This window comes from Aplidium turbinatum, chromosome 12 (assembly GCF_918807975.1).
Source record: "Aplidium turbinatum chromosome 12, kaAplTurb1.1, whole genome shotgun sequence".
NCBI classification, from domain to species: domain Eukaryota; kingdom Metazoa; phylum Chordata; class Ascidiacea; order Aplousobranchia; family Polyclinidae; genus Aplidium; species Aplidium turbinatum.
In genome coordinates, this window is record NC_137483.1 from 22,906,749 (window position 1) to 22,925,997 (window position 19,249).

The 19,249-nt window shown below is 37.5% G+C and overlaps 2 protein-coding genes across 3 annotated transcripts in view; both read right to left on the minus strand.

Annotated features, from left to right (window-relative positions):
* LOC145780852 (uncharacterized) overlaps positions 1–5,181 on the minus strand; it is a 33,030-nt gene extending 27,849 nt beyond the window's left edge. The window contains exons 1-3 of the mRNA XM_082592499.1: positions 5,075–5,181; positions 2,544–2,666; positions 1,778–1,860 (exon numbers count right to left, since the gene is read on the minus strand). Of these exons, the coding sequence (XP_082448625.1) occupies positions 1,778–1,860; positions 2,544–2,666; positions 5,075–5,127 (259 nt within the window). The 5' untranslated portion in view covers positions 5,128–5,181. The remainder of the gene's footprint in view (positions 1–1,777; positions 1,861–2,543; positions 2,667–5,074) is intronic.
* Positions 5,182–12,963: 7,782 nt separating this feature from the next.
* On the minus strand, positions 12,964–18,324 carry LOC145781030 (uncharacterized). Of its 2 annotated transcripts, XM_082592738.1 has the most exons (7): positions 18,230–18,324; positions 17,810–17,973; positions 16,881–16,987; positions 16,166–16,294; positions 15,894–16,039; positions 14,354–14,725; positions 12,964–13,866 (listed from the first exon to the last, which is right to left on the minus strand). In XM_082592738.1, the coding sequence occupies exons 1-7, from the start codon at positions 18,261–18,263 to the stop codon at positions 13,682–13,684; spliced, it is 1,137 nt and encodes a 378-aa protein (XP_082448864.1). In that variant the 5' UTR covers positions 18,264–18,324; the 3' UTR covers positions 12,964–13,681. The 2 variants fall into 2 exon arrangements, with proteins under 2 accessions (XP_082448864.1, XP_082448865.1); XM_082592739.1 differs by lacking the exon at positions 16,166–16,294.
* Between the last annotated feature and the right edge of the window lie 925 nt (positions 18,325–19,249).

The window sequence follows — 19,249 nt, forward strand, 5'->3', positions numbered from 1 at the left end:
GGACCCAGCCGACCTACCTGTCGGTACAGGGGAACAAGAGGAACTGATAGACATGCAGGAGGATCAGACAGCAAAAAAAACAACGCAAAGAATGTTCTACAATAAACTTCTGGCTTAGTATGGCTTCTTCTTACCCAACGCTAGCTTCCCACGCTGCTCCACAACTATTATACTGATTTTTCCTTCTACTTGGGAATGCGAGCAGGGATTTTCTATTCTTATGAACATCAAACCAAAAATCCAAACCGACTAAGTGCCCTTGGACGTGACTTCAGATGTGCTATTAGCAAAGTTATGCCACGCATCGATCAACTGGTGAAAGATAAACAAAAACAAAAATCTCATTAAATTTAGTTGTATTGTGTTTGTGTTTAGTTGTGTCTTTTTCTTTGTTATTCTGATGCGTTCTGTGCTGTGTGGTGTAATGGCCTCTGTGATGTTTTGTTGGTAATTTTGCTACTTTCGCTGACTTTACATCCAGATTCATCATCTTGCAAATAATTTAATATTGAATCAAATTAGTTGTTTTGAAAATAGTGGTACGTGTGGACAATCCGTGGTGGCTAAGTGGTACGAGAACATAAAAAGGTTGGGAACCCCTGGTCTAGACTAATAAATACAAAACGATTTGTTAAACTAATATTCAGAGAACTTAATGCGAAGCGGTTTATCGTGCTTAATAGCCACATGCTACAAGTCTGACGACAAGTTGGGTAACTTTTGATGGAAGAAAAACACCAAGTAGGTTCGCGTATATGAAGATACTGCTTTTAGACAGGATGGAATACCATATACAACATATCCATAGATTTTACTGTGAAGAGCATGAACCAACGTTGGAATTGGAAGAATATTTCGTCAAAGAGTGAGATTTATTCATCAAACAAAACAAGTTTTGCTATTTTAACTTTTGTTACTGAGTAGAAATCTTCTTCAAACATTAAATAAGGTGCTGAAGAAGCTCCCTTTACGGTGGCAAAAGCTTTATCAATAAATTAAACAAGCTTCCTATCGCGGCTGGTTTTATTTACTCGTTTTAAAAAACTGTGACTAGAAATTCTGGCCGCGTTTTCGGCTCACAATAAATGGACAAAGTAATTAACCATTAACAATCAACAACATCAGTACATCAAATAATGCCGATGAACAATTGAACATATCTGAGTTTCTGAAACACGTGACAACATATCGGCATGGCGTGGTAGTGAGCTCTACATGGCCGGGTCTCACTGGTTACAATAAATAACCTTTGTTGAAGCAAGATAGGCTCCTTGGTCCTACCTAGCTGGTGAAAACAAGTAGAAATAAAAACTGGGATCAGAAACTCTAAAGTCGTTGTCAATTCGAAACAACCGATTCAACAAAGTTCTCCAGCAGTAAATTAACCGAAAATCATCATCGTTATTATCGGCTTGAATTTTCTTAACACAATTATCACCGTAATTGATGACGGTAACACAACTATGCCGGCGCTTAATTACAAAACTCGAAGCTAAGTGCTCGTTTATTTGAAGTAACATGATTGGTATTGAAATAATTAGGTAGTGATTGTGTAGAGATGTTTCTGGATGGTACAGATGAAGCAAACTGTAAACTCTGGGAGAAAATACGTAAAAAAAGCATTTACCGATGTTAAAGTAATGCAAAATAATTTAAACAAGAACTGTTGCCTTCAAAATGTCATAAATGAAGTCTCGGGAAGCGAACGCCGCTTGCGAAAGTCCACATACGTCACTGCATGACGTCATGAAAAGTAAGTCGGTAACATTGTCATTACCTGTAAACTCGGAAACCTCGTTTTCTTTGTTTAGCATCTGTCGGAGTTTGATGTAGCTGATAAGAAGTCTCATCACAGCGGATCTAAAGCGTAGTTGGGTATAAATTCATTTCAATAGGTATCATGTCATATACAAGCAGTGACATACCGTATTATCCATAGAGAATAGAGATGTGAGTCGTTTTTTTTATAAAAAAGAACACATTGTTTCTTTAAAAGCGATTAAACAAACGTATAACAAAGTTTAAAAAAAACGTTTTAACCATCCGTAATCATGCATCCTAAATTTTCAATGGAGTGGCTTAGCAGATTATAAATTATGTATCGGATTATGTACAATTGTACAAGACACTTTCTTGTACAAGGAAGTTGTATCAAACAGCAATACGCCTCTTCAATGTGACCAACAGGTCTGTATCACTTCAGTTGGACAACAATATGTATAATAACTAAATAAAAAGTTTACAAACATCTCCTCAAAGTTGGTGGGATATTTTTGAGAAATTTAAAGCATGAAACAAGCAGGAAAAGATGCTTCATATATATTCATTTCTTTCTGGGTTATAAGTCAAGAAAATAAAAACATAAACCTAAAGTAAAAAGAATAGACGTGTTTTTTTCTGACGACACCACAAACCATCACAAACAAACAAAAAAAAGCCAACAATCGTAAATGACAATTTAGACGTTACAGAGTGATACATTAATTTGTGCATGCTACTTTTTATCACTGATTAAAGTTTTTAGTAAGAGATGTTGTTCATACTTATCAAGATGATTAATAGCATCCGGTGGTACAGGGATAGTGTTGCAGATTTCTTCAAAAGTATCCGACTCCTTGTGGCGCCGGAAGCGTGCAGCATCTCTGCTCTTCTCCCTCCTCCTCACCCTGCAGTGACAAGAATGTAAAGTTTGAGGAAGAAAAGTAATTGTCGCCCAATTAGAACCGCATGGGGCACAAGAGACTAGCAGCAAAGTGCTAAATAACCTAGTCCAAACTGCTGATCCACAAAACCACATTTAAATGCTTCTGGCACAGTGCTGCGACTGCTGTATCAATTATATTAACATGCGACATTTAATTTTTCATATTTGCTATTAAATTGACCACATTTACATCAATCAATTTGTGGCGTCTGATTTGATCAAACGATAACAATAGTGTGGTGTTTCATATCTAGGTTGTAATAAATTTGCAATAGTATATGATATGACAAGCAACTAGACAATTGTGCTGGATCTGCTTCAAGGGAAATTTGTTTCAACAAATATTGTAACGCCAGTGCAGGTCTGTCTGTGAAACAATCAAAGCATGATACAGTACAAACATTAACGTAAAAACTCTGAATTATGCCATTAGGTGGTGCAATTAGGCTGTGTCTGAGTGTGTACTGTGTATGGTATGCACTAGATGGATGTGTCTGCATTGTAACACTACTTGACACTGTCTGCTTTGTAAAGCGCTGGGGAGCAACGCATTGAGATGGATACAGCGCAATATAAAAACAAGCATTGTTACTATGCGCAAACAGGTCTGCAGTCTTCACCACAATGATGAACAATGAACATTAAAACTTAGTAAAAGGGTCTTACATTACACAGCATAAGAATTTTCCATCACAAAACTATGCTGTGAGGAGGAACATTTTTTGTAAAATTTGACGAATAGTTACCAGGATGTATTGGCCTCATCCCGTTTTGCATCAATTGCATGGCATGCAATTCATGGTGCTAACTTCAACTATTATTAACACAAACTTGCTACCACTCTTGAAAGCGAAATGCTTCTTTGAGAGAATTATGTTCAATTTGTAATGTTAATTATACATTGCAACCAGAGTTGCAAAACATTGTAATTTTGTTTTTGATCAGATTTGTCTGATTTAAATCAGATTTTTTAGATAAACAGATTTTTATTATCCACTTAGGAGGGAGGAATCATATTAGTGATAAGTTTATTTTTGACTTGTTAATAAGAGTTAAACTGACTGGTAAAGCGGCGGTCGAATACCCTTGTGGCATGAATTAGTGGTGCGATACTGACGAGCCCAGCCTCATGGGCGAAACACGGTGTCTATCGCTGTCAATTCTTGCTACAAATCGGCTGCCGAGAAACATATTGTTTGATTGGATAGTCTGAATGGCTAGCGTGGAAGCTACACCGTTATGGTTAGCGAATTGCAACTGCTCGCTGTACTAGTGAGTGCTCAGCCTTGTGCTGATAGCCGGGAAGAACGCCCTTTCTTCACATGTCCTCTGCCCTGGCGCCTGCTGGTTTTGTTGGCTCTTTTCTTTCCACAAAGAGTTAAACTGACTGGTAAAGCGGCGGTCGAATACCCTTGTGGCATGAATTAGTGGTGCGATACTGACGAGCCCAGCCTCATGGGCGAAACACGGTGTCTATCGCTGTCAATTCTTGCTACAAATCGGCTGCCGAGAAACACTTAGATTATATTTATTAATTGTTTCCTTTCAGAGTTAATCATTAGGATTGAGGTCGGACCTCATCTCATCAGACTTCCAGTTAATCTCAGACTTGCCCTTGGCACACATCGTTTTGTTTTTTCTCATTCAATATAACATGCAATCAGACCTTTTGCAGCAAACATTTAATTATATATACTGCGTGAGTGTAATACAGTAGCCTACCAACACAACAAAAGTTCCGATAAACAAAATCAGCAGTTTATTTTGCACTGAGAAATTTTTACGTAAATAGGTGTACGAGCTTGCCAACTTTTACGGTGCTAAGTCGATTTTGAACTTCTTATTCAATCAGGCCAAAAATAGAAAAAAAAACATGCTCAACAACTGCACTGATAGCTTTCATTTCCAAAACCCCCAAAGCCACCTTTAACATGCCATTGATGATTCTTTCAGACTGGGATTTCCACCATGTCAAAGGTTTTCCCACTTCGAGCACATCTTGAAATAAGTACCGTATGGTTCAAAAGACCCAGTTTTAGTACGATCATCAAGGACTTTTAACAAAATGTTAAGATTAATGTCCTCAGCAAATTCTATTGCTGCATCAATCTCACCCAAAGATAGCATTTTGTCTCTATATGCTAAAAAAATCTCAATGATTTTTAACTGATTTTTTTGATTTTTATTGTTTGATTTAAATCATTTGATTAGAATCAAGCAACCCTGATTGCAATATGTTAATCAATTAAAAAATGACATGAGTTTGGTATTCACAATAGGCCTAACATTGCTAACCATGTTGCAATCCAGGTAGACTACACGATAAACACAGATAGATACATTACTAAACTAAGAACAGTTCTATCTTACCTTCTCAACTGCGAAGGCTTTGGATGTTCGCTTACACAAAGCGACGCCATCATCAACACTAAATATTACGTTTGTAAACTTATTTTTCAAATATACTTTGTTTCTTCTGAATAAAAACAATCTCAACAGTCAATAGGGTGCAACCTAATTCGTACCATGAACAATTCGTACCTTGAAAAGATCAAGAGAAAAAATAAAAAAAGCCAAAGTTGCTGATTGCAGTTTCCGCAATGTTAGGGTCTTGGAGTATCGGTTAGGTATCGGTAGTTAGGGTATTGGAGTATTGCTATCCGCAAACAAACAAACTGAAAAGATCGAGAGAAAAATACAGAACATCGCTGATCGCAGTTTCCGTTTTTCCACAGTTTCCGCAAACATTTAAACATTTTAAAATTTCTGGTAATGGTCCTAAGAGTTTGCCGAAGTAGCTAATCGCAGTTTCCGCAAACATTTTAAAAGGGTTAGGGTTGATCGGAGTTTCCACAAACATTTTAAAAGGGTTAAGGTTTAGGGTTAGGGTGTTTCCGCAAGCAAACAAACTGAAAAGATCAAGAGAAAAAAATAAAACAAAGCCGAAGTCGTTGATCGCAGTTTCCGTTTGTCAGCAATTTTCGCAAACATTTTAAAATTTCCGGTAATGATCCTGAGAGTTTGCCGAAGTGGCTGATTGCAGTTTCCGCAAACATTTAAACATTTTTGGTAATGATCCCAAGAGTTTTTGTTTGTTTGCAGAAACTGCAATCACCGACTTCGGCCTTTTTATTTTTTTCTCTTGATATTTTCAAGGTAGTACGAACTGACAGTACGATTTGTTCATGGTACGAATTAGGTTGCATACCAGTCAATATTGTGCTGCAAGCGACATGTATAACATACCATACGTTGTAAAGAGTCATTAGGTCAATGCCCTAACAGCAGAGTTTTATGTTCATGACAAATTTTGCAAATGCCAGGGTAAATGTGATAATTGACGTGATAAAATAAGGCAATGGTTATTTGACCGACGCCGGTCTTTGAATCTTAAACACTATTTGACCGGTCATGACGTCACTATATAGGCACTTTTCTCTTTCAATGCAAAAGACGAGAAGAATGCCTATAAGTTCTAAATTCAACACTTACGTTCAAGAGATTCTGTGGCGCGTAGGATACGTATCGGGCTGGTGTTCCAGACAGAATGAGTTCGATACTACGCGAAAGCTTTTTTTTTAATTTTTAACTAATTTTGACCGGAAGTGACCCAATCGTTAGGCTTCTGCATTTTTGTGGTCAATTTTTAATTTGAGTAGCCTACAGCCCAATTTTTTATGTTATTTATTTAATGAGTAATAAAGTTAGAGTTTTTTAATTTTCTTGAATTTAAGAATTTCTCTGGATAATTTTCCGTTTGTCATAAGAGGATGTGACCGTGACTCTAACTTTATTACTCACAGTTGAAAAGACATAAACAAATTGGGCAGTAGGCTACTCAAATTAAAAATTAACCACAAAATGCAGCAGCCTAATGATTGAGTCAATTCGGGTCAAAATTTAGTTAAAAATTAAAAATAAAAGAACGCTTCCGCGTAGTATCGAAGTCTTTCCCTCTGGAGCACCAGCCGGAGACTTATTCTTCGCGCCACCGAATCAGTTGAACATAACTGTCAAATTTAGAACTTATATAGGCACTCTTCACGTCTTTTGCTTTGAATGAGAAAAAAAAGTGCCTATATAGTGATGTCATGACCGGTCAAATAGTGTTTCAGATTCAAAGACCGGCGCCGGTCAAATAGCCACTGCCATAAAATAATTAATTCTTACTTTAAAAAAGACATACCGGTAAGTGAAAACAATATACGTGAAAAAATGGACGTCTTTAATTTGCACACCCGCAAACTATGCATAAAAAAAGCAGATATATATATTAGTACGGTGATTTCCAAACTTTTTCTATTTGCATACCATTTAGCTTTTTATAGTGTTTGTATGCCACCTATATTTATAGAAAATTTCAAAAATAGCCTATAGCAGGCATGCACAACATACGGCCCGCGGGCCGCATGCGGCCCGCGAAACCTTTTCATGCGGCCCACGAGATATTCCGTGATTTCGCTCATTTTTGCTGAAAAATTTTACAACAACAATCCAACCTTTGTTGCTTGTTTCTGCACAAAGTGCGCGGAAGAATATTTTCAAAACGTAGTGTCTGGTACCCTAGGTGTCAGTGTACATCAGAATTTTACTGTTGGTTGAGTTGTCAGCATTTTGTGAAATATACAATAGGCCTACCCCGTAATCGCGTTATGACAAAAGATGTAACGTTTCTCATTAAATTTCATTTTTTGATATTAGTCTTGTATGTAGATTTCTTGTTAATGTTAGGAATTTATACTTCGTTGGATTTGTTATTGTTTGTCATCGTCGAGGGGTTACTTTTGTTGTAAAACCGTCGAAACATAGTTACAAGCTCTTATGAGAGGTAAATAGAACAAAACAGTAATAAACTTTTCTCCACGGTTACAGTTACATAATCAACGAATCCCATGCTTTACCGCCGATAAGCGTTAAAAACAACTAGATACTATAGTGCGAGAGGCAACCGTCTCTTGACAGTAACCATCTTCTCAACTATATCTCTTATTCGACAGTTAATCGGTCACATTATATAAAATAGGCTACACGCTAGTTACAACAACGTTAACACGCGGCCACGAAAATTTTTTTTTCCTAAAACGGCCCGTGTACTGTTTTGAGTTGTGCATGCCTGGCCTATAGCCTAGGCTACAATAAAAGCCAAGAAAGTTTTATGTTAATATCAGCTCTGAAACAATAAGATTGTTAAGATTGAACTAAATATAACTATATAGTGTAGGCTGTTTAGCTGTCGTATAAATAGAAAGCCAAAAAATAGGCTGCACTACTACTGCTACCTTCACTCCTTCAGTAGCAACATTGAAAACTCAAAAGTTTTGGCATTTTTGTTGAACCTACCGGTAGATCAGAGGTTCTCAAACTGTGCGTTGCGATGCCCTGGTGCTTGGTTTCAATTTTTCAAGGGCGTCGCACAATGATTCTGGTTCTTATCTGAACTTTAAATTATAAAAAAAATAATTATGAAGAGCCCACAGGAGATACAGTTACGATGCTTAAAACTTAGAATAAATTAACTTCTGTGCAATTTTATAAACTAGCTCAGCAGCCAACACTAAAGAAGAAACTAACCAACACTTCATGTCTTGCATCATATGGTCAAAGTCATAACTGTTGTTACAGCTTTCTCGTTTTTTTGTTGTTAATTACTGCACTAAAATATTCATTCCTTTAACAAAAAGGTTTCAACTTTCAATAACAAATCACTTTGCACAGCAATACTTCCCCTTTTTTCTAAAACTTTCTAGAGTTTCTCCTTGGGCCTTGTTCCACTTCCACAATCAACCTATTGCGCAACCCTGTGTTCATGTTTGTTTGTTGGATTGAGTTTTTTTTTTTACTTTTTTGACCAGATTGTTGATCGATTCAACAGGTGTTGTTTTTTTTTGTTCATACACATTGTATCACTTGCACAGCAACAGTGGCGTGCGCAAGATTTTTAAGGGGTGGGGGGACACCCATTTGATAATAATATTAACCAGTAAGTCATATTGTGTAAGATCAGCCAACCATACTCAGCTTGCATTGACAATAAATTTTTAGTTTGTAGCAACTATAGCCTAGTTTACTCATTTGGATAGATTTTGTAGCCTATTGAAAACAAAAAAGTGAAATGACTGATTGAATCTTTATCCTCGGACTGGATCAGGGAGTCGAACCGTTTGATTTTTCCGGTTCGGGTCCGGTTCTGGTTCAAAGATTGTTTCAAAATTTGGTTCAGTTCCGGTTCAGGTTCGAAGAAACTTAAAACCGGTTTTATAAGTTCCGGTTCGGGTTCGATAAAATTAGGCCTATTAAAATTAGGCCATTGCTGCCTTGTCGGCAGCAATGGCCGAGTGGTTAGCGCGTTGGGCTCGCAGTCGAGAGCCTGTATGTTCGACTCCAGCCACTCGCACTTGCTGTTGTTTCTCTGGGCAAGAAACTTTGCGATAATTGTCTCTACCCAGTGATCGATTTCGAGTAATGGGTAGCACCAAATTTAAGTCATAAATAGAGTAGACAACCGGAAACAGACATTGCCGTCGGCTGCAGCGTGGGTCAGGTGTACGTCGGAAGGCGTACACCGATGCATAGCGCTCAAGTCCGCTTTCCCGCAATGCAGGATAAAGATAAACAAACAAACAAACAGGCCTAGGCCTACTATTGCCCAACTACTAACTAGCCCAATTGGGCGTGAAAACCGCAAGGTTGGCAACACTGATCTCAACACTGCTTTGCTCAATTAACTTGCCTTTGTTGTTTGTTGCACAAGTTACAATCGAACTATATTGTCTATGATGTCACAGAACAGAAGTTGTTTACCTCAAAAAATTCCTCTCCAAAGCATCGATGATAGTGGATCGTGTGTTACGGAATAGGCTATAACACCATGTAACAAAAAATTAGTTGTGTCAAGTTTTTAGTATTTTTTGAAAGATATTGCTGATTATAACATGTTTCTAGCAATTTTTTTCCACAAGTGTCGTTTAAAAAATATTTATTTAAGGTTTTTGAACGTTTAGTACCCTGTTTCTCAAGCTCTTATTCTAAATTCCTTATAAGGTCGATGAAGTGTGACGTCATAGTGGCTATCATTTTAGCTTCATAATTATAGCTTGTATCATAACAATGATCTCTGTTGCATCATAGTCGCGGAATAGAGCAAGTGCAGAAATTTTAAGTTGTTTTTGTTTACTATCAATGCAATCAGAAAATACAGAACTTAAAATGTTTCAATCATTCGTTGTTTCTTACTGTGTTCTGTAGAAAGCTCTAGCCTAAATTGCAGATAAGTTGGGGATTGGATCATCACGTGAATGCAAACTTTCTACTGATTCAAAGAAAATGAAGGGGTGTACCAGCAAACATCTATAGGATTGGCCCGCGATACTACTACATGATACTTTCTACTGATTGTTTTGAAACTTTTTGCTTTGTCTGTAGTTTATCTGTATCAGACTCAGTAACCATATCAGACTAACAAGCGAAATGTGCAGTGAAACAAAGCTAGAAGCAAAGCTTTTATACTTATGAAATGTATTTTGGTATGGAAATTAGTGACCAAATTGGCCAAGTTAAAAGCTGTGCACCTTATGTGATCTGTAGACCACATCGGTCCAATTTCGACGGCTGACTAACGGAAAACGACATTTGATACTAGGCCTACAGTATTTGCTGTTTCAAGAGTTTGGAGAGAACCCCGAAACCATACAGAAGACCGTTGTTGCTATATGGTTGACAGTTCACGGTTTAGCAAAAAAAAACGACATGACATTGCATATTCTTCCGTATTATGTTCTACTGCACCTGTTTCGCATAGCGTAGCTGAGTTGCCACTTCTCAAACCCTCGAACAAAAAGCTGCATAAGACACGGTAGTGTCTCAAGATATAGAAGAAGTCTCTCCTGACGAATTCAACATACCTAATACAGACATAAATTCAGAATTTTGGTAATGGGTTAAACGAAGCAACAATTATCAACTTTTGGAAATAATGTGATGAAAGAATATGAAAAATGGTGTGTTTTATGTCCATAAAAATGCATTTCCTGCACTCCCATCTTGATTGTGTTGATCCCTGTATGGGTGATTGGTAGAAGCGGAAAAGATGGTGAAAGGTTTCATCTTATATGGAAAGAAAATATCAAGGGCGGTGGATTTTCAACATGAAAGGGGGGGGCACGTATGGTCCGTAATACGAGAAAATGTCTCAGTTTCTAGACACAAGTCACACAAATGTGATCACTTTTGAAGTGTTTTCATCTTTGCATGATGCATAATATTTTATTGTTTTTGCATGCTTACACGTTTAATAGAAAATTATGCTGGTAAATACAGAACATCTTTGAGAAAAACTAACAATCAGAAAAAGTGACATTTTATCAAAAGTAAGGACACTTCAGATTTTTTTTTGCTATTTTGGTGATTAGTTTGAAGTAACAGAACACAATACATAAAAAATTTTCTGCAACTAAAAATTTTGCGAAATTTTGTTACATGGTGTAATTCATCCGTACAATGTGGCCTCCAAGATAACAACATGCTACGTATAACTTCACTTACCACAATGCGAACAATGACGTAATGCTGGAGTGAACCGCTTTTTTCAACCGGTTCGGGTTCGGTTAGGGTTTAAGCTAACTCAAATTTTCGGTTCAGTTCCGGTTAAGGTTCAGACAAAATTGCACCAAAACCGGTTTACAAAAATCCGGTTCGGGTTCGGTTCGCCTCCCTGGACTGGATCCTTTGCATATCCAATTATGCAATTTCAAGTTTGTTTATCGTATTTTGGGTTAATCTGAGTCGAGAAAAGACAAAATCGTCTTTCACAGTTCGAAACAGTCTCAAAAGCCAAACTCGTTAGAAATCGAATACTTCCGTTTTGTGAGACCCTGGCTAAAATAGAGCTAGAAATTAGCGCTGACGCTGACGCCATTAATTTCTTTAAGAGCTGACGCAGTATTTTACGCCGTAAATTTTTTAGGCAATTCAAGCTGACGCTGAAGCCGTCAATTTATTTCATTGACGCGTTTTCATTGACTGCGATTATCCAATTGATAAGTTTAACCAATTTATTTGAAGAAGTCAAGTGTGTCTGATTGACGAAACGTCAGAATGAAAGCGGATGATCACCTGATACATCTTGTGATAGTTCAGCATAGTTTGCACCAGAAGAACGCATATCACGTTATTCAAGTAAATGCCTGGTGAACAAACTCATTCAATCTTTTGCTTTCGTAAGTTGACCACCTCGATAATCAAATTCAGGAAACTTTTCATTGCTTTACAGAAGACAAAGTTCTGGATGCTAAGACTTTACGAAATGCAATAGCCTAAGTGCTCAGACTAAATTCTTCGTTGATAATAACTATGATGTAGAATTGTAGATCAAACACAACAAAAGCTTCAACTTTAAATAACTTACCCCTACTATGGTGGTCCCTAGTTTCAACAAAACTTTGTTTCAAAAAACTTTTGGCGCAACATTAAATGTAAAAGCTATATAAATCGGACAAACAGTGGCGAGCGGATTGAAATCACTGAGAAAAGATTTTATATCGTTGTAAAGCTTGTGTCTCCCTATGAGAAACTTGTGAGTCCATCCTTGGTGGGCATACTTCCCCAGTTAAAAACTTAGGCCTACAATCAATCAAACAGCGGAACATGTTTTTGATAGAAATCAATTTATTTTGGTTTTCAAATCAGACGATTGTTTGGTAGCGGTTGGTGTTGGGGCTTTAGAAAATCTTTCCGAAAAACATTTGGTTCAAGACGAAGCAAAGTAACTTACTTCTCGGATTAGGCGCAGATATCACCATCAGTTAACATCGCCGCTTGCGGCACATTGCGCATCAACTTGGTTGGGTTATCTGTATCTATTTCCATGAGTCTATTTTCAATACATAATCAAGGTTGGTGAATATAATAATACTTTACTTAAATTTTGCAGTGATTAGCCTACTGTTTTCTGAAACCATACCTGTCGCAGGCATGGCCAAGTGGTGAGTGCTATGGTTCGACGTTCGAAAGGGCGCCGCTTGGACACCGCTCTAGCGCATGTGGCTGTGTCTTTGGAAAGACACTGAAAGACACGTCGTTGATTGCGGATGAGTGGCGCCTCTTCGACTATAACCCTTGATTTTTTTCATGTATGAACAGTAGGCTACGCTGCTCTAGAGAGACATTCTCACGGTCTTTTTTAAGGGTATGGCTTGTTGAATTGAACCGTACCAGAGACGGAAAAGCACGACTGCACGTTAAAGTTATCAAAGCTTTGGAAATGAAGTTGTGTAATTTATTGTTACGTCATCGGGCATTTTCAAACATGTAGGCCTATTCAATTAAAATCGTTTAAAAAAGGGCAAGATAATATAAAAAGATACCAGTGGAAAGTCAAAACATATCATAAGTCACCAGAAAAAATCATGGTTGTAAAAAAGAGAACTCAACTGCAAGAAGCAAGAGACAAAATGAAACAATCTCGAGAAGGCGACGGAAATATACAAAATTACACAAAAATTGTACGGTAGTTTGTTTGCGGTTGAGTTTTTCTACAAAGCGACTTACCACACTGTACAAATATAAGTTACAAATACATTTCTCCATTGAAACAATTTCAAAACTAATCCCACCCATTACATTCAATACAAGTAAGCAAATGGCGCACAGTTCCATCAAAGGCAGCAACGACTGATCGAATAATCACAAAATAGAATCCTATGCATCAGCAATTGATCATCCGTTAATATTTACAACAAACTATATAACGTCAACAATCGGCTTCAAGGCTATGACAACAGTTTGCTTGCACTCGTTGTACTTTTGTTTATGCAATTGCTTGTTGATGCAATTGCTTTCTGTATGACAAAATAAATACCAGCTTTATTCTGCCATTTCGTAACTGAGCGCAAGAAAAGTTATAAATGCTTCTATTTTTTTTTTTTTATATAAATATCAATAAAAGTTTCATCAAGGAACTATGGTGGCCAGGTTAAGCACTTAAGCAGTGTTGCAAGGGGGTGGCACGTTGTACGGGTGATCACACTTCCCGTTGTTGGGGTTACAAACTGTCCCTGGGGGGCAGGCGAAGACAAAAGGGTCGAATTGGAGATATGCGCATATGTAGAACGAATGACAGTCTCTATAAATAGGGAGGCCAATTGCTTCTTCACCGCAATCGATTCCTGAAATCAAAAATAAGTCGTTAAAATTGCAAAAAGTCATAATAAAACATAAAGATAATAAATTTCATTTGTTATTTTTATCAAAAGCAAAACAAATTACAAAACATTACACAATATTCCAATCATAATTTTTGCGTTTATTTTCTGACATTTGAAACGATATCTTATGGAACAAAAAGTGCTATCGCCAGAGAGGCTTGCACTTATTTCTAGGGATCATATCAACTCAATGATGCTCGATAATGTTCAAAAATTAAACAACAGTTTAGAAGCAAATGATTGGAACGCCTCGTTAATCTAATCAAAAAGTAAAGAGGCACTGAAGATGAAGATAGTTTAGTTTTCGAAACATTTGCTGAACATGAGTTTAGTATCCACACTTTCGGCTCTTTATTTTTTTACTAAACAACAGCTTTATGAAATTGTGCTTAAACGTTATCTGATGTATGTTCCACCAGGCAATGCGTTGTCCACCTAGGAAACTTACTTGGATATCGATTTTGTCCATTATTTGCCCCTGTGGTGGACACCTGGTGGTCCAGGCCATGCGTGCTTGCATGACCACCTGGCGCTTGGACACTGGTGGAGGAGGGTTGGATGCTGGTGAAGGAGGGCTGGACACTGGTAGAGGAGGGTTGGATTCTGGTGGAGGAGGGTTGGACATTGATGGCTGTTATTGCCATGGCACTGGATGTTGTGGGAGTTGGTGATCTTGTTGTTAAAGTAGAAGATGTAATGTCAGGACTTATTGAAAGAGATTGGCTTCCATCTGATACCCCGATGTCAGCGCAGCCATAAAATTCTTCTTGTTGCCCCAACCCTAGTCCTTGTTGGCCATTCTCATAACCCCATGAGTTGCCTGCGATGAATAGATACAACATAGGCTGTCAGCTAAATTAGCTTTATCCACTAAAGTTCATGTACCGCATGGGTAAGACCTACTATGACTCAATATTACGGGATGTTACATTAATGTACGTAATACGTAAATATAGTTATTAGTCTCTAAACCCTTGACAGCCTGTTTCACCCTAAAACGAGGATCATCAGAAGACCCTTATTCTATTTGATTTGAATATTTTCTTATTATTTCCATTTGAATAAGGGCCTTCTGATGATCTTCCATTTAGGGTGAAATAGGCTGTCAAGAGTTGATTTAATTTGATCTGCTTGGCTTTTTGCTTGGCATTGAGAACTTTCATAGCATTATAATACAGTAGTATTTATTGTTTAATACGTAGATACATAATAGGTTACGTAATCCAGTGGTGTGCAGGATCTTTCAAAAATAGCCAAATTGTTTGTTTCAAAATGAATCGTTCAAGAAGTTTTTGAAAAAAGTGGAGTAGTTCAATGATCTCTTGTGCACACCACTGATACTGCCTTTAACTTTATTCGTTGCCAATTACCTTGTTAAAAACATATCTTGAACACATAATATTTGACACATGTGAAGAACATGTGTCAAATAGTATAGGCCTAATCTTATTTACTGTGTTAACGCATACAAGCAAAAGAAGGACATTTTTTCTACATGCTGCAATGAAGTTAACACATCTAAGAATTTTAGTATCAGGCAAGCTTACATGAATGAATCATTATCAGCAAATATTATGAAGAGTTTTGAAAGCACAAGTACATGATGTCATACTCATAAAGACCATTAAATCAGTGGTTCGTTTTGAAGTTCGAAATAGAAACTGAAATACGAATGCAAAGAGATAAAATGTGTTATTTCCTTAATTCCAAAGTTGCCTATTATACATGGTAATTGTTTACGATAAAAAGTCTAAAAAATCAGTGTTTTTTAACGTTGCTGATTTATTTGTCCCTTGAAACATGATCGCGATTCCTTCAACCTTGCCCAAACATAACCTTCCATCTGTTATTTAACTTATTTTATTCTAGATATTCACTTGCCTTGTTATCAAACTAAACCTACCTATTTCATCATTTTTTCCTAAAAGCATTTGCGTGACTTGTGGGCAATGCAGCATTTGTTGCAAGGTTGATATTCAAGTAGATACCTGTTCTATATCTCCACTGCAGTAGGCATTGGTCACATGTGACATCGCTGGGTAGTCGAATGTTCAGAACATGCGTCCCTTGGGCTTCAGAGGGGTCTTCTGGTAAATACCATTTAGTTTCTCCGCTTTCAAAGGATAAAAGATGTCTGCAAGAATAATATATTGAACGTTGGAGTTAAAATTTATACGAGTTCTTTCACGATTATTTTAGCAACTGCGTATCAGATGATTGTGCTAAACCTTTAAACAATTTAATGAAGCACTTAGGCTACTGGTTTAAGCATTCATGCGTCACTGGAGTATACGCGTCATTCCATGGGCACAACCGGAATTCGAAGTAGCCTTTGTGTTGAGCGGTGATTTCGATTGTTGCAGAGATGAGATCTCCTGCTTTGTACTGCCTGGATAATTATTGGATGACACAATGATAATGGTTGAAGTTTGCATTGCACAACGCAAAGGCGTAATCGCTAAAAATGAGCGCAAAGGGAATTGTCGACGTTGATTTGCCGTTCGGTATTTTTAGGTAAATTATTTTTCCAACCTTTGCATCATCCATGATTTTAATTTTTAATAAATAGTAAGAAAACGAAAGAGTACGAAATTCGATCAAACAAATAAATCAGAACAATGCCAACAGTTTGTTGCAATCTTTCACTTGTTGTTCACTTGTAATAAGGGAAAAAAAATAACGTAAATTTAATTTGCCGATGCTTGTTATTTGTTACATTAAGAACAGGAAGTAGTTGACTCGATCACTGATATAGTTTTTCGCTGCTTTCTGTCTGTTTCGGTATCTAGATGGCTACGTGCTATTTCATTCTTATGGTTTGTTGAACCGTACTATTCTCGCAACAGACGAAATAAAAGTTTTCTCTTTTCTCCCCTATTTGACGTAATTTTTGAAATATCTTTCAAGAAAGTTTAAGATAGCAGTCTCCGCTCTGTAAGTCATTTTCACAACGTCATCGGCACACAGCAGTGTACCTTGTAATGATCCCCAGGGCGTATTTTCCTCCAGCTTCATTCTCTTTAACTTGGGCGGTATACGAATCTCCACAAACTCCACACATCCCGTTGTTGTCGATTTGAGTCTGTAACGAATACGAATCGTGGAATAAAAGTAAATCCAAGCAGCTTAAACATCTTGCAAATTGCCTACTAACAATGCGGTTGCGGTTTTGTCCCTTTTAAATTGGTTTGGTTTGAATCTTTATCCTCGCACTGGCAAAGCCTTGATTGGTTATTCCTGGTAGTTTCGCATAGGCCACTTGTAGAGGCTCTTGACGCAGGGCCGGTTACTGAGATTGGCAAAGTGAAGTTTTCCGATTGCTGAAGTGCTTTTGCTGCGGAGCTATTCCATTCATTAAATGTCGCTGAATGGAGAGCAGTCCTTAGAATGCGTTGCTCAAGCGCACACCCCGTGATTCGAACCAGCGCCGCTTGATCTTGAAGCTTTTTCGTTCACGAAGTCAAGTGCTAACCAACTGAGCTATCGGAGTTGTGTAGGCTTGCACTAAACCGGCGATCCGGTTTGCGTAAGTTTTAAGAGATTATAGCCCAACTCGTGGACTCTTGTTGCAATATGTCTATAATAATCATTGAAAAGTGCTTTTTGGTCAATTACGTAACAGCAATAAAGTTGTTTTTGCTGTTAATACGTCACCAGGACTAGGAGCAACCTTACTTGACTTACATAACATTGTTAGAGGTTAGAGCTCAAATAAATATTCAAATCGAGTGTGGTATGAGTTGGGGTTTGGGAGTTTTCATATTAAAAATCTCTTAAAAAAAAAACTTAAAATTATTGGTCGTCCACATCCATATATTTTACGGCCGGTCGAAAAAGTAGACTACTTCGGTTTTAATAATAAGTAGCTAAAGCTGATGGTCTCTATTTTGTTGTTGTGAATCACCTGTTTTCCGCCGCAGTTTAATCCATTGTCATCGTAGTTCTCCTGGATTATATCCTTGTAAGGTATCAGTAGGGGGTCTGTATATTTGTATCTCCACATGCTTGATCTACTCGGGGGTTGCAACAGACGTCCATGGCCATGCACGAACGCGGTGAAGCTTGAAACTAAAACAACAAAATATGTTTTCACTAACATAGCAATTGCATGCAAACGGCAAAGAAGCAAAATTTATTGTAGCCTACGTTTGTGGTTTATCCACGGCAGTCACAACTTTAATTGAATGTTAGGCTATTATTACACATAGAATGAGCTAAGAAACACAAAGAACACAATTAAAAACAACTTTGATCATTTGAAACATACTCGCTCCGTAAGTGGCCGCCTGAATGCTGGCTGTAACCTTCACAACTTGATACTTACTTAATAGAACAAGAAGAATACAATTGAAAGCCATTGCTCTTCAATAGGATGTTATTCAGGTCAATTCAAAACTTGCAAGTCTCGTTGGTTTTTCGTATGAGATTGATATTTCTCGATGAAAGTTTCCGAATTTATATCCCACCCAGACCGGAAGTAGGCATTCATGACATCATAGTGAGAGGTAGACTATTCGTGTTAGACTCAGCTGAGTAGACTATATTTGTTTGTCAGAATAAACAGTACAAACAAGACACGACGCGATGCTTTTCTCACCACTGACTGGTAATGGTTCAAAATAAATATTGAAGCGATGGACCAGAACTTTTTTATGGTAAGAAACTAGAGCACGAGTGAAAAGCTTGATTGTCAGTTGAGATGTTGCAACGTATTTAGTATTGACTGCTACTTTGGTTTTGCCAGTAACGTATCCAGAGAGAGCACTCGGTTACATGCCTATTAATTGCCTAGCTCTTCCCTTCCAAAAATAAAAAAGCATGCAATTTTTGTTTTTTTTCAAATTTTTTTCGCTTGCTTCCTCGCTTAATCACGTTTCATTTATCAATTTTTAGTTTATCAATCTAAAATATATACACTAGACCAGTAGTTCTCAAACTGTGCGTCGCGACGCCCTGGTGCGTCGTTTCATTTTTCCAATGGCGTCGCAAAATAGTTCCGTTTCTTGGCTGAACTCAGTTTAAGATTATAAAAATGAGGTTAACCCTTTGAGGACCGCTGGGACACATGTGTCCAATGCACTTGGCCGATTAGCCTTCACCGCAATTAACTAAAACATCTGCCACTGCTGATACCCTAACGTAGTATTGGATGTCTATCCTTCAAAAAAAAATAGGAAACTCTGAATTATTTTTCTTGGTGTTATTTCAGTTTGAAAATAGTGAAGAGTTGAGGTTGCAAGTGCGTTTTTTTCTCTTCAAATTTGCGAAGCTTATTTATTTACATTTGCCCAAGCTCGAGTAGAAATTTGCAAAATACTTTCCGGAAAATTTTTCAAACTAAGAA